This window comes from Dipodomys ordii, unplaced genomic scaffold (assembly GCF_000151885.1).
Source record: "Dipodomys ordii isolate 6190 unplaced genomic scaffold, Dord_2.0 Scaffold143, whole genome shotgun sequence".
In the NCBI taxonomy this organism is placed as follows: domain Eukaryota; kingdom Metazoa; phylum Chordata; class Mammalia; order Rodentia; family Heteromyidae; genus Dipodomys; species Dipodomys ordii.
Genome location: NW_012267359.1, coordinates 1,484,537 through 1,505,322, shown reverse-complemented (window position 1 = coordinate 1,505,322; position 20,786 = coordinate 1,484,537). Strand labels below are relative to the sequence as shown.

Here is a 20,786-nt window from a genome sequence, read left to right as displayed (position 1 = left end):
CTAGCACTCTATCACTTGAGCCACAGTGCCACTTCCAGCTTTTTTTCTGCTTATGTGGTGCTGAGGAATCGAACCCAGGGCCTCATGCATGCAAGGAAAGCACTCTACCACTGAGCCACCTTCCCAGCCCCACACTCCCCTTTCTTGACCTTTGACTCACACCAAATTCTGTTCTGCAGCTCCTCACCTTCGTGAATTTGGCCATTTTGTAAGAATGTCTTTCTTTCTTGGCTTTTGGGTAAACTTTTTTCCTACCCTACCATCCTTTAGCCACCCCTTGCAGGCTGGAGGGTATAGCCCCGTGGCAAGAGCACATGAGTGAAGGGCATACACACACAAAAAATGTCCACATTATGGATTCCCTACTCTGGTTCCCTGTTTCTAGTAGTGGTTCTGCTGTGAAATCCATCATGCTTTTTTCCCTCTTTTTTCTGTGTGGGTTCCTGAGGCTTGAACTCAGGGCCTGGACTCTGTCCCTGAGCCTCTGTGCTCAAGGCAAGCGCTCTCTTGAGCCACAGCGCCACTTCGACTTTTTCTGAGTAGTTTACCGGCAATAAAAGAAGAGTCTCATAGACTTTCCTGCCCGGGCTGGCTTCCTCAGATCTCAGCCTCCGGAGTAGCTACTATTACAGGCGTGAGCCACCGGCGCTCGGCTTACTTCCCGCTTTTTCTGTGTGTGGTTAACTGCGGAGAAGAATCTCACGGACTTTCTCGCCCGGGCTGGCTTCGAACTGCGATCCTCAGATCTCAGCCTCCAGAGTGGCTGGGATTACAAGCGTGACCCATGAGCCCCCGACGATCGCGCCTTTTTTTTTTACTGGCGCTTTTAAATGCTCACAACTCACATCCACTGGACTCATTCAAAGAACGCTTGGGCCTACTGGCGGTGACAGGGCCTCTTAACACCCGCGGCTTCACTTGACCGCCCTCCCCCGGCCAGGGTGCGGCGGGGACCCGGAGGGGTGACCCCCGCCTCTGCAGCCGAGGCCCGAGGCCCCGGCCCCCCGCCTCTGCAGCCGAGGCCCAAGGCCCAAGGCCCCGGCCCCCGCGGGCGCCCCGACCCTACCCCGGCCCTACTTACGGACCGGCCGGCTGCTCCTCTCCTCCTCGGCGCGCAGCCACCCCCGCGCCACTGCCGCCGTCGCCATCAGGGCCAACAGCCCCACCAACAGGGACAGCCCCATCAGCTCCGGCATCTGCGGCAGCTCCATGTCGGCCAGGGACGCCGTTGCCAACTCAGCTTTCGGCGTATGGCGGCGTCCGTACGCCTCGACGCACGCAGGGGGCGGGGCCAGGCCGTTGGCGGGCCTCAAAGGGCGGAGTCACCGTGTGAATGACCCGAGGGGAGGGGCCTCAGTGCGGGCGCGCCTGGGGAGGCGGGGACTGACTGTTGGCGCGTCTCATGGCGCGGAGCCTTCCGTTTGAATGCTCGGAGAGGCGTCTAGTGGGGCGAGGCCTGGCAGTTAAGCATCTTTTATGGGCGTGACCTGGCTGTTGAGCGCCTTCTGGGGCAGTGCAGGGTCATTTCAATGTTCTGAGGGCCGGGGCCTGGCGATAAAGTGTTTTTTGAGGGGGCGGGGCCGTGGGTGGGTCGAACTTCGCTGCTCGACCGCCGGAGAGGCGGGGCCAGACTGTCTGGAGAGCCTGAAAGGGCGGGGCCTGGCGGTTGAGCTGTTCTGAGGGGCGGAGCCTGTCCGTTTGAATGCCCCGAGGGGCGTGGCCTTGCCTTTGGCGGGTCCTGCGGGCAGCCTAAGCGGGGCGGGTGGGGAGTCGGGCCTGCTGTGCCCTGAGAGAACTGCGGGCTCCGTGTACGGTGGCTCGGCGGGGTTGCAAAGTTCCGGCCTGCCCTGGACACCGTTCCGGACGCGGGTCGGGTCGAGGTCCGAAGGGCCGCGCCTGGCTCTGCACCCGGGGGCCCCACTGGAGGGGATGCAGATTACCTCCAGGTTCTGCGGATGTGCGGGAGAGTGCAGGGAGTACGGACCGGAGCACGCGGGAAGTCGGTGGGAGCAGGACGCTGGAAGGGGATTGTAGTTCGTTTTTTGTCGTATTGGGGGATCAGACCCAGGACCTTGCTCATACTAGGTAAGTACTCTACCACAGAGTTACACCCACCTCCCCAACAAGAAATTACACAGAATTTTATTATAGATTCACAGGGAATTGAAAAAGTGAATGATAGAGCCAGGCCCAGTGGCTGGTGTCTATAATCCCAGCTACTTGGAAGGTAGCAAAAATCTGAGGCCAGCTCAGGGAAAATGAAGTGAGTGCCTGTCTCAACAAGTCAAGTGCAGTGGTGAGTGCCTATAATCTCAGCCTTGCAGAAGGTAGGATCACCATAGTATGTTGTCAGGGCAAAAAATTCACACCCTATCTGAAAAATACAAACAGGGTTGAGGTGTGGTTCCAGTGGTAGAGCACTAGCCTAGGAAGCACAAGTTAGGACAGGCCTGAACCACCACACTGCTCACGGTGTTTTCTTACAGCCTCCAAGGCCTTCTACAAAGCCACCTTCAGCTGTCACCCATTCTGTCTCCATCTCAGAAGACACATTGACAGTCACAGCAACATAGTTTTTGCTTTTATGGTTCAAGAAATCTGTACAAAATCCACACATACACACACCCATACACACACAAGATGCTTGACCGCTCTAGCCGCCCTTGCTCTGGTCTTGCCAAATACGAGACCGCTCTTGCTCGGTTCAGAGGAAGCCACCCTTCAGCCTCCATGTCACCTGTGTAGGAGCAAAGAAGGCTTCTGCCTGCTCCCTGCTCAGGGCCCCACGTAAGAACAACACTCTCTGGATGGCCTGCTTAAGTTCCTACACTCACAGTAGCTAAGGCCTTAGAGCTCTCTGTCGGGTGAACCTCCTTTAGCACCATTTTGCCAAGTGAAAAATGGATTTCCAAAGATGGGGTAGAGTGCCAGTCATCCCAAGTTTCATTGGTATCCCAGGGACAGGAATGCAGCTCTTGGAACTACAGCAAAGGGGCCTGGGACAGGAGTGGAGGGCCTGGGAGTTGTTGCTGGAGCTTGGCAGGGTTAGCTGATACTATAGTGGTGGTCTGCCCCAGGTGCCCTCAGTGACAGCCCTTGTGGCTTGCTCAGGCATGCGGCTGGGATCGGTCAGGATGCTGGTGCACACGCTTAGCTGGCGGAGGGAGTTCAGCACAGCTGGAAAGAGACAGAGACTTGGCTGAGGTGGAGGCTGGCATCAGTCCAGCCCTTCTAGGACCCCTGTCTGTAGGCATCCTGGTGGTTGTAGGACCATCCAGGGAGCACAGCGGCATGGCCCCAAGCAGAACCCCCTGCCCTGAGCCTCCCCGCTGCAGGGCAGACAGGTGGTGGGCATACTTGGCCGGAGAGCTGGCAAGGAACAGCACTGGTCCAGCCAGGCCAGTGAAGTCTGGCGGAGGCTGTGAAGGCTTGAAGTGGACACCATCCCATTGAAGGACTCGAACAGCGGTCGGATGAGAATGCTGAACTGAGAGCCAAGGTCAAGGAACAGGCTTGAGGCCAAGACAGTACTACACAGAACCTTGATACCTGACCCAAATCAGAAGGAAGGGCTTGCCACTATCTAACCTTGGGTCCTAAAAACCCTCAATGTCCCCCACATCATGCCAAAGACTGACTACCTCTCTAGCCTTCAGCTCCCTCCTCTTGGTTCTGCCGGTCCTGGTTCTACTCAAGACTGTCCCTTCTCCCTGGATTGCCAGTCATGATTCTGAGCTGGGTGTGGTGTTGCATGCCTATAATGTCAGCTACTCAGGAGGCAAAGGTAGGAAGATCGGAATCCAATGCCAGCCTGGGCAAATGCCTGAGACCCTATTTGAAGAACAAAAGGACTGGGGGTATGCGCAAGTGACCCTGAGTTCAATCACTAGCACCGGGGTGGAGGGGGGCTGGGATTTCTTCTGTTTCTATATCTCATCATTAAAAAGATTCAGAATACTCTCTTGGGACCTTGAATGCGTGTGTGTGTGTGTGTGTGTGCGCGCATGCACGTGCGGGTGTGTGTGCACTTGTGCACATGCATGCATGCTGGTATTGGGACTTGAACTCAGGGCCTCATGCTCTTGTCTGATGATCTACCACTTGTGCTACCCACTCCACTTCTGGCATTTTTTTTTTTTTTGGTTGGTCGTGGGGCTTGAACTCTGGACTTGGGCGCTGTCCTTGTGCTCTTCAGCTCAAGGTGAGCACTCTACCACTGGTAGAGCACCACTTCTGTTTTTTTCTAGTGGTTTATTGGAGATAAGAGTCTTAATGGACTTTCCTGCCCAGGCTGGCTTTGAATGGCGATTCTCAGATCTCAGCCTCCTGAGTAGCTAGGATTACAGGCATGAGCCACCAGTGCCCGGCTGGCTTTTTTTTTTTCTAGCAAGTTGGCAATGAGTCTCTGGATTTGTTTGCCCAAGCTGGCTTTGAACTGTGATCCCCAGATCTTAGCTTCCCAAGTAGCTAGAATTACAGGAGGTATGAGCCACTGGTGCCTGGCTTTCTTGGGGCTTCTTGAGGGTTCCTCTTGCTTTGGATCTTTCCTCCCCTTGACTCTCTCAGCTCCCAGATCTTCACTGGGTAACCTTGCTGGTCCAGAGCCTGGTAGCAGGGGGCAGGTTAGAGCCCTTCTTTGGGCCTGTGGAACTGAACCTGTGGCTTCAGGCACAGCTTGATTGGGCTGCTGCCCTGAGGCCATTGGCTAGAGTGAGGATACCACCCAGAACTTCCAGTTGTGCAGTGTGCGGGTCCGGACGTAGTCATCAAACATGTGTCGCATGTGGTCAAAGCGCTGGTGTGTGATGGGCACCCCCGTGGCTGGCAGCTGCTGCTGACACAAGCTGGGGGCCACGCACGTTAGCAGTGGGGAGCCAGAGGATGGCCTGCTCCCTGGGCCCCTGCCTTTGCCCTGACCCCAGACCTTCCCCACCCTGCCTACTTGATGGCGGCATTGAGCTCCTCGATCTCGTCCCGGAGCTGCTGGGCCTCCTCCTGCATGGAGGCCCGCTCCTGCTGCAGGATGGTGATATACTCCGCAGTCTTCTGTAGCGTGGTGGCCTTGCTCACCTGCAGACACCACCAGTGTGGGCCTGGGGGTTGGCCTTAGGTGGGCGGTCAGGGAGGGGTCCCGGTGCTCTGGGGGTACAGCCTGGGCTGGGGGCTCACCTTGAGGCTGGGCTGGGCGCTGAGGGTGCTCACGAGCCCGTGCAGAGTGTCGAAGCCGAGTTTGATATTGAAACGCCGTTTCTGTTCAGCCGAGATATGCGTGATCCTTCGGCTCTCCGTCTTGGGGAACAGAAGGTGCAGTTGAGTTTAGGAAGGAGCCCGGGAGAGCCTGGGGAGCTGGACAGGCAGTGTGGAGGTACCCACTTTATTGTTGTCTTGACGGCCCCGGCTTGGGATGGGTGGAGGGGGAGAGACACGGACCCTTGGTGGCCCAGGTGCAGGGACAGAGTTCTCCTCCGACAGCCGCCGCTCACGGCCTGTAGCAGGGACAGAGACAGACCCCCAGACAGACCTCTCGGCTCCAGGCAAGCCCCCCTCACCCTTCCACACTCCATCTTCCTTCATCCTCCCTCTTTACCACTGGGAGCTGGGGGTGACAGTCGCTCTGCTTTGGGGACAACCAGGGACCTGGGAGGGGCCAGCGTGGCTGAGCTAGGTGGCGGCCTGGGTGGTACAGGGGCCAGCGTTGGGGAAAAGAAGGCATGAGGGAATTCAGGGATGGTCTCCTGTTGGGGTGGAGAAGCGCAGAGAGTTGGGGAACAGGCCCTGGGCTCAGCCCCACCTCCCAGCACCTGCCATCTTACCGGGGATCCCGGGGATACGCCAAGGGGTGCGGGCAGGAGTGGTGGCTCCAGGGCCTGCTCAGGCTTGGCTGCACACACGGGACAACCCATCATGGCTTAAGATCCCCTCATGCCCCAAGCTCACCCTTCACCCGGGGCTCCCCAGCACAGCCCCCATTCCAGGGCTAGTCCATCTCACCTGCCCTGAGCAGCTGTGTGAGGCACGGGTTACTGGGGCTGGTGGTGGAAGAGGTCATGGTGGGGGGGCTGGCTCTCTGTCCCCTAGGGGATGGGACAGGGGGCTTGCTTCTGATATGCATGCTCTGGGACACTGAGAGGGGAGACCCAAAGGCAGACTCTGGGTACCCCGAGGAGAGAGGGTCTATGGGGAAGGAGGCAGAGGTGGGGCGGGGGCCAGGCTGTGGGGTGGGGAGGAAGGCCGGGGGAGCAGGCACAGGGGACACTCCCAGGACAGGAGGGCCTGTGGGGAAGGGGAACCTGGTAGAGAAGACAGTCTCTTCTGGTACCATAGCTGGCGGTGGAGCCATGGCAGGGAAGGAGGGTGTGGTGCAGGGCTCCAGGGGTCTTTTGGCAGGGCTAGGGTATGGCAGGACAGCAGGGGAAGGTGGGGGAGCAGGTGGGAAGTTGGGCTTGGAGTCTTCAGGAAGGAGGAAATCAGAGTTCAGAAAGGCACTGGGGTCCACGGGGACAAGGCAGCTGCTCCGAGCCTAGTTAGGGGACAGAGAGACACTCACCAGGGAGTGGGGGGGGCAGGGAGGGTTACCCATTTGCAACCATGTATCCATCCATCCAGTCATCCATCCATTAACTACCCACCAGTCCACCCACTAACTACCCATCGGTCCATCCATTCAGTTCTCCATGCATCATCCACCCATGACCATTCCTATTCAAGCATCCACCTACTATCCATCCATTATCCATCCACCCATCTATCATCCATCCATCCAGCCAGCCATCCATTCAACCATCCACTCATGATCCATCATCCATCCATCCCTCTGGTCATCCATCCATTAACTACCCGCCAGTCCATCCATTCATCCTTCCATACATATATGCATGCATCTATAATCTACCATACCTCTATCCATCCATCCCTTCATGCATACATCCACCATTCCTCCATCTATTCATCCACTCATCCATCTGTCATCCACCCATCTGTTCATCACCCATCCATGCAACATCCACCCATTACCCACACACCAATCCATCCATCATCTACCATCCAGCTATCCATTCAGCCATCCATCATCCATCTCTCCTTTTATTCATCCATCTAGCCACTATCTACTAAGTACATTAACCAACTACTTACCTACATCAGTCCATCAAACTATCTACGAATCCATCCACCCAACCAGCCACTCATCTGCTTACATATCCACATATAGCTATATAACTCACATATGATTACACCATTATCTGCATTCCAATTACTAATACATCATCTATGCATACACTTACTTGCTCACTCATTGGACAACCATTTACTGATGTACACTGTGTACACTCAGAGACAGTAGTGAGCAAGAGGCCCACAGTGCAGTGCAATTTTCTCCTCCTTACAATCCCTTTTTCTGACCATGGAGTTTTTGAGCCAGCATGGTAGACTCAGATTTTCCTGAATAGATGCTCAGCTTCCTGGCTCCATGTTTTCCTTCTCACTCCAAACCTGACCCTTGCCCAAAGGCCCAGAATCTGGGCCTTCAAGAAGTCTTTCCTGCCTGCAACCCAGCTTCCCATGGTGCACTGCTGTGTTGACTGCCATCTCTGTCTGGCCCAGGTCTGCTCTCGGGCCTCCCTTTCCCTGCCCCTGTGTCCTCCTGGATCTCTTGGTTGGCCAGACTTGATACAGAGACTACAGGAAGTGCCTGGTAGGGCTCCAGGCAGCTCAGGGGATGACCAGAACAAGGGTGAGCTCACCTGCAGGCGAGTCTGTCCAGAGAGCTGAATCATGGCTGAGGAGGATGCTGGTGCCACCTCTGGGCCCAGGATCTCACTGCTGAAGACAGAGTCAGCCATGGGGCCAAAGCTGGGGGGCTCTGGGAAGTTGGAAGACACGGGCGTCTGGGAGGGACGATAGTTGCTGAAGAAATCTGTAATTGAGACCCAGGGGTGGCAGCAGTTAGGGCTCTGTCCCCGGGCTGGGGGCGGGGGGCTCCACAGGAGATTGTGAAATGAGTTTCTGTCTCGCTCAAGGGAAGCAGCAGCCAAGGCTGGGGTTGTGGGGGGGGACCTGCTTGGGGGGAGGATAGTGGGCTAGCAAGGGCCTCAGGAAACCAATCCCACAGGGTCCCTTTTCTGGCCTCTTTCTCTGATACAAAGGTGGGGTGGCACGAAGGGGGTCTGGGAGGGAAAGGGGTGGGGTACAGGGAGGCACCCCAGTGCAGCAGGAGGTCAAGGGTGAGTCATGGGTGAGTGGGTCAGGAGGTCAGCGGGTCTGGGGCTTGCAGGAAGGTTGACAGAGCCCAAGCAGAGCCCAGGATAGGGTGATAGGGTGAAGGCCAGGGGGGGTGACAGACACAAAAACAGTGGGCTCATCCTGGGGACAGCAGCAGGGAGGAAGGGGCTGGTGAGGGGGCACAGGGTGGCCAGATTGGGGTGCTGTGTTGTGTAAGTCCTGGGCTATTCTGGTTTTGGGAAGCAGCTGCCTGTGGCCTAAACCACATCCCGGGCTAGGGTGCCGCTGGCCACCCGCTCCCTTCCGGGCACCTTTCTCTGACCCTGAGCAGCCTGCGGTCTGCCCCAAAGCCTCCGCTGCGGGCCGGGCCTGACCTCACCACGGCAGTACCCGGCTCCCTCCTGACCTTCAGCCAGGAGAGCCCGCAAGGCCCCTCTCCTGCACCTCATGTGTGCACATGTGTGTGTTCTCAAAGCCAAAGCCTCCTCCCTCCCTCCCCCCCAGTGTCTGTCACTTTGTCTGTGGCAGCCTGTGCGTGCATCCTGCCCTTCCCTGTCTGTGTCTCCCCCTGCAGCAGGAGGCATTTCTGGCTGTCCTGAGGTCTACTTTGTGTGTGTGTGTGTGTGTGTGTGTGTGTGTGTGTGTGTGTGTGGCTGGTTCTGGGCTTTGAACTCAGGGCCTGGGCACCATCCTTAGTTTTTTTCATTCAAGGCTGGCACTCTACCAACTGAGCCACACCTCCACTTCCAGTGTTTTGGTAAGTAGAGATAAGAGTCTCCACAGACTAGACTTTCCTGCCTGGGCTAGCAATTTTTGGTCCTCAGTGTCCTGGGTTGCTAGGATTACAGGGGTGAGCCACTGGGCCAGGACTCTGAGGCCCATTTTTAGCCAAGGGGCTGCAGGAGCAGGTAAAGCCACCGATCTTCCAGCCCTGGTCCCCAGGGACCACAGGCTACATGACTTGAGACCTGGGGCTTGTCTGGCACGCCCCCCACCCCACACAGGCAGGGGTCTGAGGTGGCTGGTCCTCAGCCCTGAGCCCCCAGCCATCTGCCTACCCTGGACAGCCCATGCTTATCCCCAGAAAAGCTGCTTCACAGCCTCCTCCTCAGCCCCGGCCTCCCCCTCAACCTCAGCCTCCCCTCAGTCCCAGCCTCCCTCTGTCCCAGCCTCCCCTCAGTCCCAGCCTCCCCCAGTCCCAGCCTCCCCTCAGTCCCAGCCTCCCTCAGTCCCAGCCTCCCCCCAGTCCCAGCTTCCCTCAGTCCCAGCCTCCTCCTCAGTCCCAGCCTCCCTCAGTCCCAGCCTCCCTCAGCTCCCAGCCTCCCTCAGTCCCAGCCTCCCCCCAGTCCCAGCTTCCCTCAGTCCCAGCCTCCTCCTCAGTCCCAGCCTCCCTCAGTCCCAGCCTCCCTCAGTCCCAGCCTCCCTCAGTGCCAACCTCCCCCCAGTCTCAGCCTCCCTAAGTCCCAGCCTCCCTCAGTCCCAGCTTCCTTCAACCCCAGCATCCTCCTCAGCCCCAGCCTCCCTCAGCTCCAGCCTACCCCTAGCCCCAGCCTCCCTCAACACCATCCTCCCTCTCAGTCCTAGCCTCTCTCAGCCCCAGCCTCCCCCCAGTCCCTGCCTCCCTCAACCCCAGCCTCCCTCAACACCATCCTCCCTCTCAATCCTAGCCTCTCTCAGCCCCAGCCTCACCCCAGTCCCAGCCTCCTTCAACCCCAGCCTACCCCTAGCCCCAGCCTCCCTCAACACCATCCTCCCTCTCAATCCTAGCCTCTCTCAGCCCCAGCCTCACCCCAGTCCCAGCCTCCCTCAGCCCCAGCCTCCCCCTCAGCCCCAGCCTTCCTCAACACCATCCTCCCCCCTCAGTCCTGGCCTCCCTCAACACCATCCTCCCCCCTCAGCCCTAGCCTCCCTCAACACCATCCTCCCCCTCAGTCCTGGCCTCCCTCAGCCCCAGCTTCCCTCAATCCCAGCCTGTCCCCAGTCCCAGCCTCCTTCAACCCCAGCATCCCCCCAGTCCCAGACTCCCTCAACTCCAGCCTCCCCATTCAACCCCAGCCTTCCCCTCAACCCCAGCCTCCCCCCAGTCACAGCTTCCTTCAACCCCAGCCTCCCTCAAACCCAGTCTCCCCCTCAGCCCCAGACTCCCTCAACCCAGGCCTCCCCCTCAGCCTTAGCTGACCCTCAGCCCCGGCCTCCCTCAACCACAGTCTCCCCCTCAGCCCCAGCCTCCCTTCAGTCCTAGCCTCCTTCAGCCCCAACCTCCCTCAGCTTCAGCCTCTTCCTGACCTGGGCTTGCTCCTGGAGCCCCATGCACCCTGCCCTGCCATCTCTCCCCACCTGTCCTCACAGGACTCCTGACTGCATAGAGTTCTGGACCCCTAGGGGTGGGGGTGGTGAAGGTGTTTTCAGGGAGGGGCTCACAGTGGAAGTCCAGGAGCCACCTTCTCTGTGAAACCCAAGCTCACCCCCACCCCACGCACAGCCTCTCTGAACTGAAAGGTCTCATAAGGTACCATGTTGGAGGCTCATGCCTGTAATCCAAGCTACTCAGATTACAGGGGTGACCACAGGAGGATGAGATCTGGTGACTGTGTTCAAAGCCAGCCTGGGCAGAAAACAATACCTGAGACTTTTATCTCCAGTAACCCAGCAACAACAGAAGTAGAGGTGTGGTTCAAAGGGTAGAGCACCAGCCTTGAGCAAAAAAGCTAAGCAAGAGTGTGAGCAAGCACCAGTACCAGCACCAAAATAAAAGTCCCTACGGTCTCAGTTTTGTCCGGAGCTTTGATGGACACTGGCTCTTACCTGTGGTGGGGGTCTGTGTGCCAGGACAGGGCTGCCACCCTCTTTGGCTGGTCTGCTCCCAGGGTACTGCCATCAACACTTCTGCCCCTGGCAGCCCCCACCCACCCAGAGCTGAGGCAGGGGTGAGGGTGGTTCCTCATTCCCTAGTCCCCGCCCCATGGACCTCTGCTTCCTGATGGACAGGCCCAGGACCCTATGGGAAAGCAGCTGAGGGAGTGGCTGAAACTAAGCCTCTCTTTTGAGCAGGGCATGGGTGGCTCATGCCTGTAATCCTAGCTACTCAGGAGGCTAAGGTCTGAGGATCGAGGTTCAAAGCCAGCCTGGGCAGGAAAAGCCATGAAACTCCAATAAACCACCAGAAAACCAGAAGTGGCATTGTAGCTCAAGTGGTAGAGCATTAGCCTTGAACTGAAGAGCCCAGGCCCAGAGTTCAAGCCCCACGACCCAACAAAAAACAGAAAACCAAAACAAAAAAAACAAGGTCTCTCCTTCTTTCTGTCCCCTGGACCTTGGGTGGGACAGGCTGAGCCTGATTTACACACACACACACACACACACACACACACACACACACACACACACCCCACATGGCTCTAGAGCCCCCTAATGCAAGTCTGCAGAAAGTAACGTGGAGGATTAAGTCATGTGAAAACAGACATTTGGGAAGGTGTAACTTGGTGGCTCTGGGTTAGGAGAGGAGGCAGCTAAAAATTTATGATCTTCAAAAATGTTTTATATAATCAGATGCCTGGGATATTCTCTCTCTTTCTCTCTCTCTCTCCTCTGCCAGTTCTTGGGCTTGAACTCAGGGCCTGGGCATTGTCCCTGAGCTTCATTTGCTCAAGGCTAACACTCTACCACATGAGCCACAGCACCACTTCTGGCTTTTTCCACTTATATGGTACTAAGGAATCGAACCCAGGACTTCATGCATACTAGGTAAGCACTCTACCCCTAGGCCACATTCCCAGCCTGACCTGGGATGGGCTGGAAAGGTGGCTCAGGGACAGCACCCAGTCTGAGTTCAAGCTCCAGTACCACCAAAAAGAGGTGTTTTTTAAAAAAATTAGTTTTTATTTTTTGTCGGTCATGGGCCTGAACTCTGGGCCTGGGCACTGTTCCTCAGCTCTTTTGCTCAAGGCTTGTGCTCTACCACTTGAGCCACAGCGCCACTTCCAGTTTTCTGAGTGGTTGGAGCTAAGAATTTCATGGACTTTCCTGCCTGGGCTGGCTTTGAACCGAGATCCTCAGATCTCAACCTCCTGAGTAGTTAGGATTACAGGTGTGAGCCACTGGGGCCTAGCTTATTATTATTATTTGTAAGTAATAAACAGACCCAAGTCAATCAAAGTCCTTCTCTCCCTTAAGAGATCCCCACATTTACTGCTTTCCTGGGAGTCCCCAGTCCTCTGGTCCTGTATTCTACCTGTCCCTCTCCTTACCTGAGGCCAAATAAAGTGGCCTAAGGTGGTGTGGTACCCTGCCTGTCTACTCTAGGAAGGTCTGCCTCACCTGAGCTGTCCATGAAGTCATCAAGGCTAGGCTGCAGGGGCGTCAGGTCTGGCTGGATCATGTCAGCATTGCCAACATAAGCTGGGGGAACAGTAGTGTTGTCAAGAGCAGCAAGCAGGGTGGACAGTCCCCAGCCATCCTCCCTGGACTGTCACTGGCCTGAGGCACTGACCCTGCCCCCAGTGTGGACCAAGGCCCTCACCATCCTCAGGAGGCAGCTGCAGGGATGAGGGGCTGGGCTGGGTCATGGTGAAGAGCGTGTCAGAGATGTCCGACAAGAAACAGTCGAGATCCAGCAGTTGCCGCCCACCGGGCTCCTCCTCCGGGCCCCCCAGCAGCACGGGCACCACGCTGGAGAAGATCTGCTCGCACCATCGCTCTGGAGGGGGCCACCCCGCTTCCGCCTAGTGAGACAAGGGTCACTGCCCAGCCCCCCACATCAGCCCTGCCTGCAGGACGCACCTCCTCGCCTCTCCCAGGGGTCTGGTCCACTGCTTGGAAGGCCACAATCACCCCACTGGCCTCTAATGAATTTTCCCCAGGAAACAGGCCAGGGTGGCCAATCCCCTGAAGAAATAAGGGACCCTTTCCTCCATTCTATGCTTTTCCCTCCTGGGGGGGGGTCCTGTGCATTAGGGCCCCAGGCTTCACACCATCTACTCAGTGGCCAGAGGTCTTTCCACCACTGCGGGTGGAGGTCCCTCCCATCCCACCCCAGCCCTCGGACAGTGGCCAGCCAAGGGGGAGCTGTGGAATATGTACCTCTTGTGGGACAAGCCCAACCCCTTTCCTGGATTTCACAAATACCTACCTGTTTAGGGGCCAGGAGATCCCCTTCCCTGCTGGACTTACGAAGCTGCAAGGACAGAGTTAGACACGGGACCCTCTTCCATAACTCCCAGCCTCCATAGACGTGGTCCTCCATGTCTTCCCTCCGCCCCCCCCCCCCGTCTCCCCTCTGCCGTCAGAGGTAAGCAGGCTGCAGGCTGCAGTGGCGTCCAGTGACCACACGGTGGCGCTGTCAGCGTGGGACTTTCATGGAGGTCCTGAGAGGGCGGGCTGGGCTGGGGAGCCCTGCAAGACCCTTCCCGAGCCGTGGGGCACAGCGGTGGGGCACCCCGAGTCGCGGGGGACAGCTGTGGGGCTCCCCTGGGTCCCCACTGACCCGCTTCTTGTAGTAGATGCGCCACTTGTGGTACTCGCGCATCACCACCTCGATGCGGCGCTTCCAGTAATTCCCTTCCAGGACGACGGCCTGGGGGTGTGGAGGGGGCGGGGCCGAGAGGGGGCGTGGTCGGGCTCCTCCCGCCCCTCGTCCATCTCACCCCTCCCCTCCTCCATCCTCACCCTTCCCCTCTCCATCCTCACCCCTTCCCTCCTCCCTCATCACCCCTCCCCACATCCCTTCCTGCATGACAGCCTGGGGACACGGAGGGGGACCCCCGCTTCCTGCTGGGGCCTGCCCCTCCCACCCGTGGCGCTGAGGGGGGCAGTGGGTGGGTGCCGCACCCCTGTTTTCTTACCTCGGGTTTCCGATGCTCATCAGCCTCAGGCCCCTGCAGGGGAGTCACGAAGCCACACACGGGGCTCCTCCTCCGCTCCACATCTGAGAGAGGGAGCCAGGTCAGGGGCCCCCAGATCTCAGCAACCCCTTATGGGGGGGGGGTGACTACTCAAGCGACAGCCTCTGAAATCTAGCTTGGCTTTTCTGTTTTCTTGAGACAGTCTCACTAAATTGGCCGGTGATTCTCCTGCCTCAGTCTCCCTAGTGTGGAAATTATAGCACTACCACCCAGGCCCAGCCTGGCCCTGGTGTTCAGGAGGAAGCCTGCCTGCCTGCCTGCGCTGCCCCTCCCTTCCCATCATGCTCTCCTGGGCCTCCCAGGACATGCCGAATGGGGGGCACAGTCCCCAGTTCCCGGCTGTACCTCCTTAGGCTCGTGGGCAGCTGGGTCCAGGCCATTTCCACCTGCCTTACCTGGCTCCCTTTCCAGGCTCCGGTCCCAGCCTCTCTTCTTTTTGTGTCTACACTCGAAGTTTGGTTACTGAATTCTAGGACCTAGCCCACCCACCACCCCCTTTTAATTTGGTGCAGGTACTGGGGCTTGAACTCAGGGCCTCGAACTCAGGGCCTCCCACTGGAGCTGGCTTTAACACCAAAAGACCCTCAGTAGCCATGGATGCCCTCTAGCAGGGGTAGATGCCGGGATGGGAGCAGGGCTAAAATGGGGTGCTTATCTCCCACTAAGAGATGAGAAAAGCAAACAAAGCAGGAGATAATGGGGGTGCAAGGTTCTTCTCCCCTGGAAGATAGGACAGGGCACAGGCCTAGGGAAGGATCTGGGGGCTCAGGACCAAGCAGAGGGGTGAGTTCCTCCCTTCCCCAGACCACCTTCAAACCTCTGGTGATGGGAAGGGGGAGTTCCTAACTTCTTTGTGTGCTAAGACTGAGGCTTGAACCCCGGGGGTTGGGGGGGGGGCTTTGGGCTCTGACTGGGTTTTTTTTTCTCAAGGCTGGAGCTCAGCCACTTGAGCCACAGCGCCACTTCCGGTTTTCTAGTGGTTTATTGGAGATAAGAGTCTCATGGACTTTCCTGCCCGGGCTGGCTTTGAACCCTGCTCCTCAGATCTCAGCCTCCTCAGTAGCTAGGAGTACAGGTGTGAGCCACTGGCGCCCAGCTCAGCTACACCTTTTATAATACCCAAGAACCTGAAAAGTCACTTGCTATTCTGAGCCTCCATTGCTCATTAATAAAATTAAGGGGGGCATAGCTAGGAGGCTTTTTCTTTTTGGTCGGCCGTGGGGCTTGAACTCTGGGCCTGGGCGCTGTCCCTCAGCTCTTCAGCTCAAGGCAAGCACTGTACCACTTGAGCTACAGCACCACTTCCGGTTTTCTGGTGGTTTATTGGAGATAGGAATCTCACTGTCTTTCCTGCTCAGGCTGGCTTTGAACTGTGATCCTCGGATCTCAGCCTCCTGAGTAGCTAGGATTACAAGGGTGAGCCACCAGCGCCCGGCTAGCTAGGAGGCTTTTTAAAATTTGATTTTTAATTTTTTTTGGCCAGTCCTGGGCCTTGAACTCAGGGCCTGGGCACTGTCCCTGAGCCTCTCTGTGCTCAAGGCTAGCACTCTACCACTTGAGCCACAGCGCCACTTCTGGCTTTTTCTGTGTATGTGGTGCTGAGGATTTAAACCCAGGGCTTCATGCGTGCTGGGCAAGCACTCTACCACAGAGCCACCTTCCCAACCTTAGGAGGCTCTAAAAAAGAAGGTGAAGATGAGTGAAACCAGTCTGGGATCCAGTGCAAAGACCTCAGCTGCTCCTCTGGGGTTGAGATGGAGCTGAGCTGGACAGGGGCCTAACCAACCCAAGGCTGGGCCAAGACCCCTGGGTTTTCCCCAAGGGAATGAGTGTGGCCTCTTCAGGGCACATCATTTATCATTGACTGAGCACAGCATGAAGGCAGAACTACCGGCCTTACCTGATCTGGAATAAAATGGGCTCAGAGAGGTTGGGTAGCTTGCCTGGAGTCACCAGCCAACATGATATTCACGATCTGGCACTGTCCCCCTCCCCCGCAATTGGGGAATGAACACAGGAAGTAGGCAAGTGATTTACCATTGGGCTATATCCTCACCCCCTCCACGACCTGACGCTCTGGGACCCCAAGTCTCCAAGGTAGGCACCTCCTGGGTGATCAGTATCGAAGGCTGGTGGAGACTCACACAAGACTTTCCTCAGTTTCCCCATTTACAAAGTGATGCATTTGAGTGAGTCGCCACTGAGCCAGATGCCTGTAATCCTAGTCACTCAGGAGTCTGAGATCTGAGACTGCCTTTTGAAGCCAGACTGGGCAGGAAAGTCCCTAAGACTTTCTCTCCAGTTAACCAGGAAAAAGCTGGAAGCAGAGCTGTGGCTTTAAGTGGTAGAACACCAACCCTGAGAGAAAAAGCTAAGGGACTGCGCCCAGGCCTTGAGTTCAAGCCCCAGTACTGCCCTCCCTCCCCCCCCCCCAAAAAAAGTGGTGCAACAGTCAGAAGGTGTCTAATGCCCCCTTTACCCTGTCATTTGGAGCACCTGTCTCCACATGGGGTGCAGATTGGGCTGTGAACTGGTCCCAAGTGCAAGCTTCTTCCCACATAAGGGTGCCGTCTGCTGGTGACCCGCACAACTGTGGACACTACCTTGGCACACTTCCCCCCCAGACCCTCTGGGGGTCAGGAGGTGCTCAGGGCTTCCCGGTAAGACCAGCAGCAGCCTGCTGGCTGGTCCTGAGTTTGCTAGCGATCTCTGCCGGGGGGCCCTGTGGTTGCGGGGGGGGGGGGAGGGAGCCCTGGGGTGCCCACTCACACTGGATGTACCAGGCTCTCCAGATGGCGTTGTTCAGGCGGATCTTTTCTCTGCACAGCAACTTGAGGCCTTTGAAGTTCTTCCACTTGGGGGAGACCAGCTTGCCACTGTTGTGGGGAGAGGGTAAATCAGGATAGGGTCCTGGAGGGCTTCTCATGCATGAAGTGTTCACCTGTGGCTGCAACTGGAGGAACCCCACCCCAAATCCTATCCCTCTTCTCACCTGCCTGGAGCCAGACCCTGGCCATATTCTTCAGAGCTCCCGGTTTCGTTTCCTGAGCCCTGTGTGTTAATCTACTGCTGTGAGAATCCCAGCCAGGGAGCATTTGCTTATAAACTTTAGCCCTGGGGGAGAGGCTTCAGACCCTTCTCTTACTTTGGGAGGGGCAGAGATGACTTTTATGGTCAGACAAGATAGTGCATGCCTGTAATCCCTGCTACTAAGGAGGAAGATAGGAGGATTGTGGTCAGAGGCGAGCACAGGTTTAAAAAACAGTGCAACCAAAGGGCTGGGGGAGCGGCTCCAGTGGTGGAGCATTTGCCTAGCAAGTGAGAGACTGCGAGTTCAAACTCCAGTATGACTCCCCACCCCCAAAAAATAACTAAGAGGAGAAAGGGGGCATGTGTAAGGTCACACAGCAAGGGTTCAGGCAAGCCCTGTGACTTCTTTGTTCGTCTCTCTGGACCCCTTAGTCTGAGGGGCTGGGAACCCATGGGAGAGGGAGCCATTTCCCCAGGGGTTCCCTTCTCCTGTGTACGTGGTGACCAGAGGATATCAGCGGAGCTGGCTGCCAACCCCGTGTATAGAGGCTGCGCACAGGAGGCTCCCAGGACCACTGGGTAGAACAGGCAGGCGAGGCTGACCCAGGAGGCCAGAAACTTGGGGTCAGACCTCTGCCCATCCTCTCCCCCCACTTCCTCTTCATGGTTTACACCCCCCCCCCAGCCTTCTGGAAAGCTAGGCCTGCCCTCTTGGGAGTAAGGAGGGGGGTGTCTGACTCCTCAGCTCCTCTCCCAGAAAGGGGGGGGGAGGATAGGGTCGCTTGTCCTCTCTGGTCTCCAAGTTCCTCTGTTTGTTTTGGGAGGGTTGGCTGCCATGGGTAGGGACAGGGGTATTGCCACCTCAGGGGACCACAGGCCTCATTACCCAAATAGGGTCCACACACAGGTGTCCTGGTGCTGATGGCCCTATCCCCTGGTGCTTAGATCAACACCATCTGTACAGTAATGAGAGGGAGGGGAACTCTGACCCCTCCCTCCCCCCACAGCCAGCTTGCCTTCTGGCACCTAAAGGGGACTGTGGAGTTGACGCTCCTGCATGTATCCCAGCAACCTCCTGGCGTCCCATCCCCATCCAGCCACCCTCTCCATCTCCCTTTTGAGGTTCAAGGCCCTGACTTGGCTTTGGGAGGGGTAACTGACAACAGCTAAACCTCGGGGAAAGGACCTGATTGGTTGGCGTTCAGGGAGGGGCTGAGCCTGCAGCAAAAAGCCTAAGGCCAAAGTTCAGGCTCTGCTTCTGACAGCAGGAAACAATCAGAGAATTTTAGGCCAAGATTTTTTTTTTTTCCTCCTCCGAGACAAGGTCTTAACTAGGTAGCCTCAAACTTGAGATCCTCTACTCTCAGCCTCCCAGGCGCTGGGATTACAGATGCCACCAAGCCGGCTAGGACGGGACAAACTTCAGCACTCAGTACACTCAGTACACTGCAGCGTTGCCCTGATGTGTCCTTGCTTATCGTCCCCCAGGCCGGCTCCCACCTAGAACGAGGACTATCTGGGAGCCACTAACCCCTCCTCCCTCAGCCTTCCACCCCCAGAATCGCGGAACACAAACTGCTAGAAAAGTCCTCCCCTCTCCACACAGCCCTGAAAGGTGGAAGTCAGCCAGGCCCACCCCAGGCTGCCCTCCTTCCTGCGGGCCTCCCTGCCTGTCTGCTGTCGGCTCATCCGGGACCCTCACCCGGCTTCTGAGACCCGGGCCTTGGAAAGCCCAAACCCTGTCTGTCCCGGTGTGAACTTTAGTGGGGTTTCTTGTTTGTTTTTATCTGTACCTAGGTGAAGACCCACAGGCCCCACCCCCATGCCCGGCTCAGGACCCCAAGATCTTTGGATTTTTTTTCACCCCAGCTACCCCCACTGGGGTTCCTACAGCCTGTAGTCGGCCATCTGGGGGGGGGGCGGCGGGAGTGCGGGCAGGAGGCCGATGGGAGGGGGGCTCTGGAGGAGGGGCGCACCCCGCGTGCCAGGACCTCAGACGCCCCGCTCTCGGACCGTCTCGTGATGTCCAAGGAGGTGGGGAGGAAGGGACGGACGGGAATCTGAACTTTCCACACTGGTCAGGCGCCCGGGACGGACGATCGGGTTGCAACACGACCTGGGCCTGAGGCCAGAATGTGTGGGCCAAGGTTACTTCGCCTCTAGCCAATGGGGTCCAGGCCTCCGCCGCCCCCGGCTCCCCGTCTCGGCCGCGCGCACCCCACTCCGCTCGGAGCCGCGGGTGCCGGTGCTTCTCGGAAGGGGAGGAGGCACAGTGGGGCCCCAGAAACGGATTTACGGGCGCCGCGCGAAGATCAAAGCCGGCCGATCCCCTTCCTTGCTACGGTTTTTGGTTGATAATTTATCCCGGCCCCTCCGCTCCCAGGAACTTTGCTCCGGGGCACCGTGCCAGGACCCCGGTTCGCGCCCTCCTCGGGGGCATGGGCGCGGCCCGCGCCCCGCGCCAGACGCCCAGCGTGGTCCGCAGGTGCAGGGCGCTTGGATCCCAGGCCCCGCTACCCGGCCTTGGCCGTCGAGCTCCGCGAGCAGCGCCCGTCCAGGGGCGCCCCCCCCCGCCGCCCCCCTCGACCTAGCGGGCGAGAAGCGGAGTCCGGGCCACGGCGGGTGGGCAGGGCCGGGGGCTGCGTCTCGCTGCAGGCGAACGCGGGCTGTGACTTGGGACACCCACGGGTGTGCTGGGGTGCTGCAGGTTGCCGAAGGAAGGGAACCCTCGACAGGGGGTGCTGCTGGAGAGGGAATCGCGGGTCCGGGAGGGGAGGAGCAGAGGTGTCTTAGGCTCTTGGACTCCTTTAGGGCGCGCGGAGCCAAGCCCGGAAATGGACGCTAGGGGCTGGGGGCGGCGGCGGGGGGCGGGCCGGGCCGGGGCTGGGGGCGCAGGGCTGGAGGAGGGGGACTGCAGCCGGGGCCCAGGCCGCGCGGGGCGTCGCACTCCCAGCCGACCTCACCTGTAGGCCAGGCTCATGCACTCGAAGAGGCGGGTGAGGGTGGGGTCGATGCTGCGCGGCCCGAAGTCGGCGATCCCCGCGGGCCCCTCCTGGTCGCGCCGCCGGGCCAGCGAATCGCTGTGCGGCGACGACACCATGAAGTGTCCGCTGTGGATGACCTGCGATCGGAGCAGACCGCCCGCGCTGCGCCGGGGACTCGGGTCCTCCGAGTCAGTGTCCGATTCCGAGTCCGGGCTGGCGACGACCCGGGGGACCTGCGAGCCCGAGGCCAGACCTTCGAGCGCCCTGGCCATGGCCGCTGCCGCCACCCGGCCTGCACGCCGCAGCCTCTCCAGCTGCTGAACTGCCAACACCATCGGTTCGGCGTTATTAATTAGCCACGCCCCTCCTCGGATTGGCTGGTACCTGAGTGGGCGTGGTCTGTACCCCCAAGGGGACGTCGGAGCGCACGGGGCCACATTAGCATCATCAGTGAGCCTTAGGGTCCGGGTCTGCGGGTTTCTTCCTGCCCGCGTTGCCTTCTGCAGCGACCTCTGAAGTCGCGATGACTCCGCCCTCAGTCCGCCCAACAGGGATCTCCAGTGCTTGAGGGTTCCAGGTGGCCAGCTCGGCCTTATTAACATACTCACGCCCCTCCCTTATGATTGGATGTTATTGGAGTGGGCGGTGCCGG

At 58.3% G+C, this 20,786-nt stretch overlaps 2 protein-coding genes across 4 annotated transcripts in view; both read right to left on the bottom strand.

Annotated features, from left to right (window-relative positions):
* Tbl2 (transducin (beta)-like 2) overlaps positions 1-1,226 on the bottom strand; it is a 5,974-nt gene extending 4,748 nt beyond the window's left edge. The window contains exon 1 of the mRNA XM_013031817.1: positions 1,082-1,226. Within this exon, the coding sequence (XP_012887271.1) occupies positions 1,082-1,211 (130 nt within the window). The 5' untranslated portion in view covers positions 1,212-1,226. The remainder of the gene's footprint in view (positions 1-1,081) is intronic.
* Positions 1,227-2,552: 1,326 nt separating this feature from the next.
* Mlxipl (MLX interacting protein-like) lies at positions 2,553-20,435 on the bottom strand. Of its 3 annotated transcripts, XM_013031807.1 has the most exons (17): positions 20,114-20,435; positions 16,890-16,996; positions 14,061-14,143; positions 13,703-13,792; positions 13,349-13,393; positions 12,740-12,941; positions 12,538-12,618; positions 7,743-7,915; positions 5,992-6,520; positions 5,814-5,881; positions 5,588-5,735; positions 5,374-5,486; positions 5,170-5,289; positions 4,943-5,070; positions 4,721-4,844; positions 3,358-3,487; positions 2,553-3,177 (listed from the first exon to the last, which is right to left on the bottom strand). In XM_013031807.1, exons 1-17 carry the CDS (start codon positions 20,404-20,406, stop codon positions 3,056-3,058), a joined length of 2,556 nt encoding a protein of 851 aa, XP_012887261.1. In that variant the 5' UTR covers positions 20,407-20,435; the 3' UTR covers positions 2,553-3,055. The 3 variants fall into 3 exon arrangements, with proteins under 3 accessions (XP_012887261.1, XP_012887262.1, XP_012887263.1); XM_013031808.1 differs by lacking the exon at positions 13,349-13,393; XM_013031809.1 differs by lacking the exon at positions 13,703-13,792.
* Between the last annotated feature and the right edge of the window lie 351 nt (positions 20,436-20,786).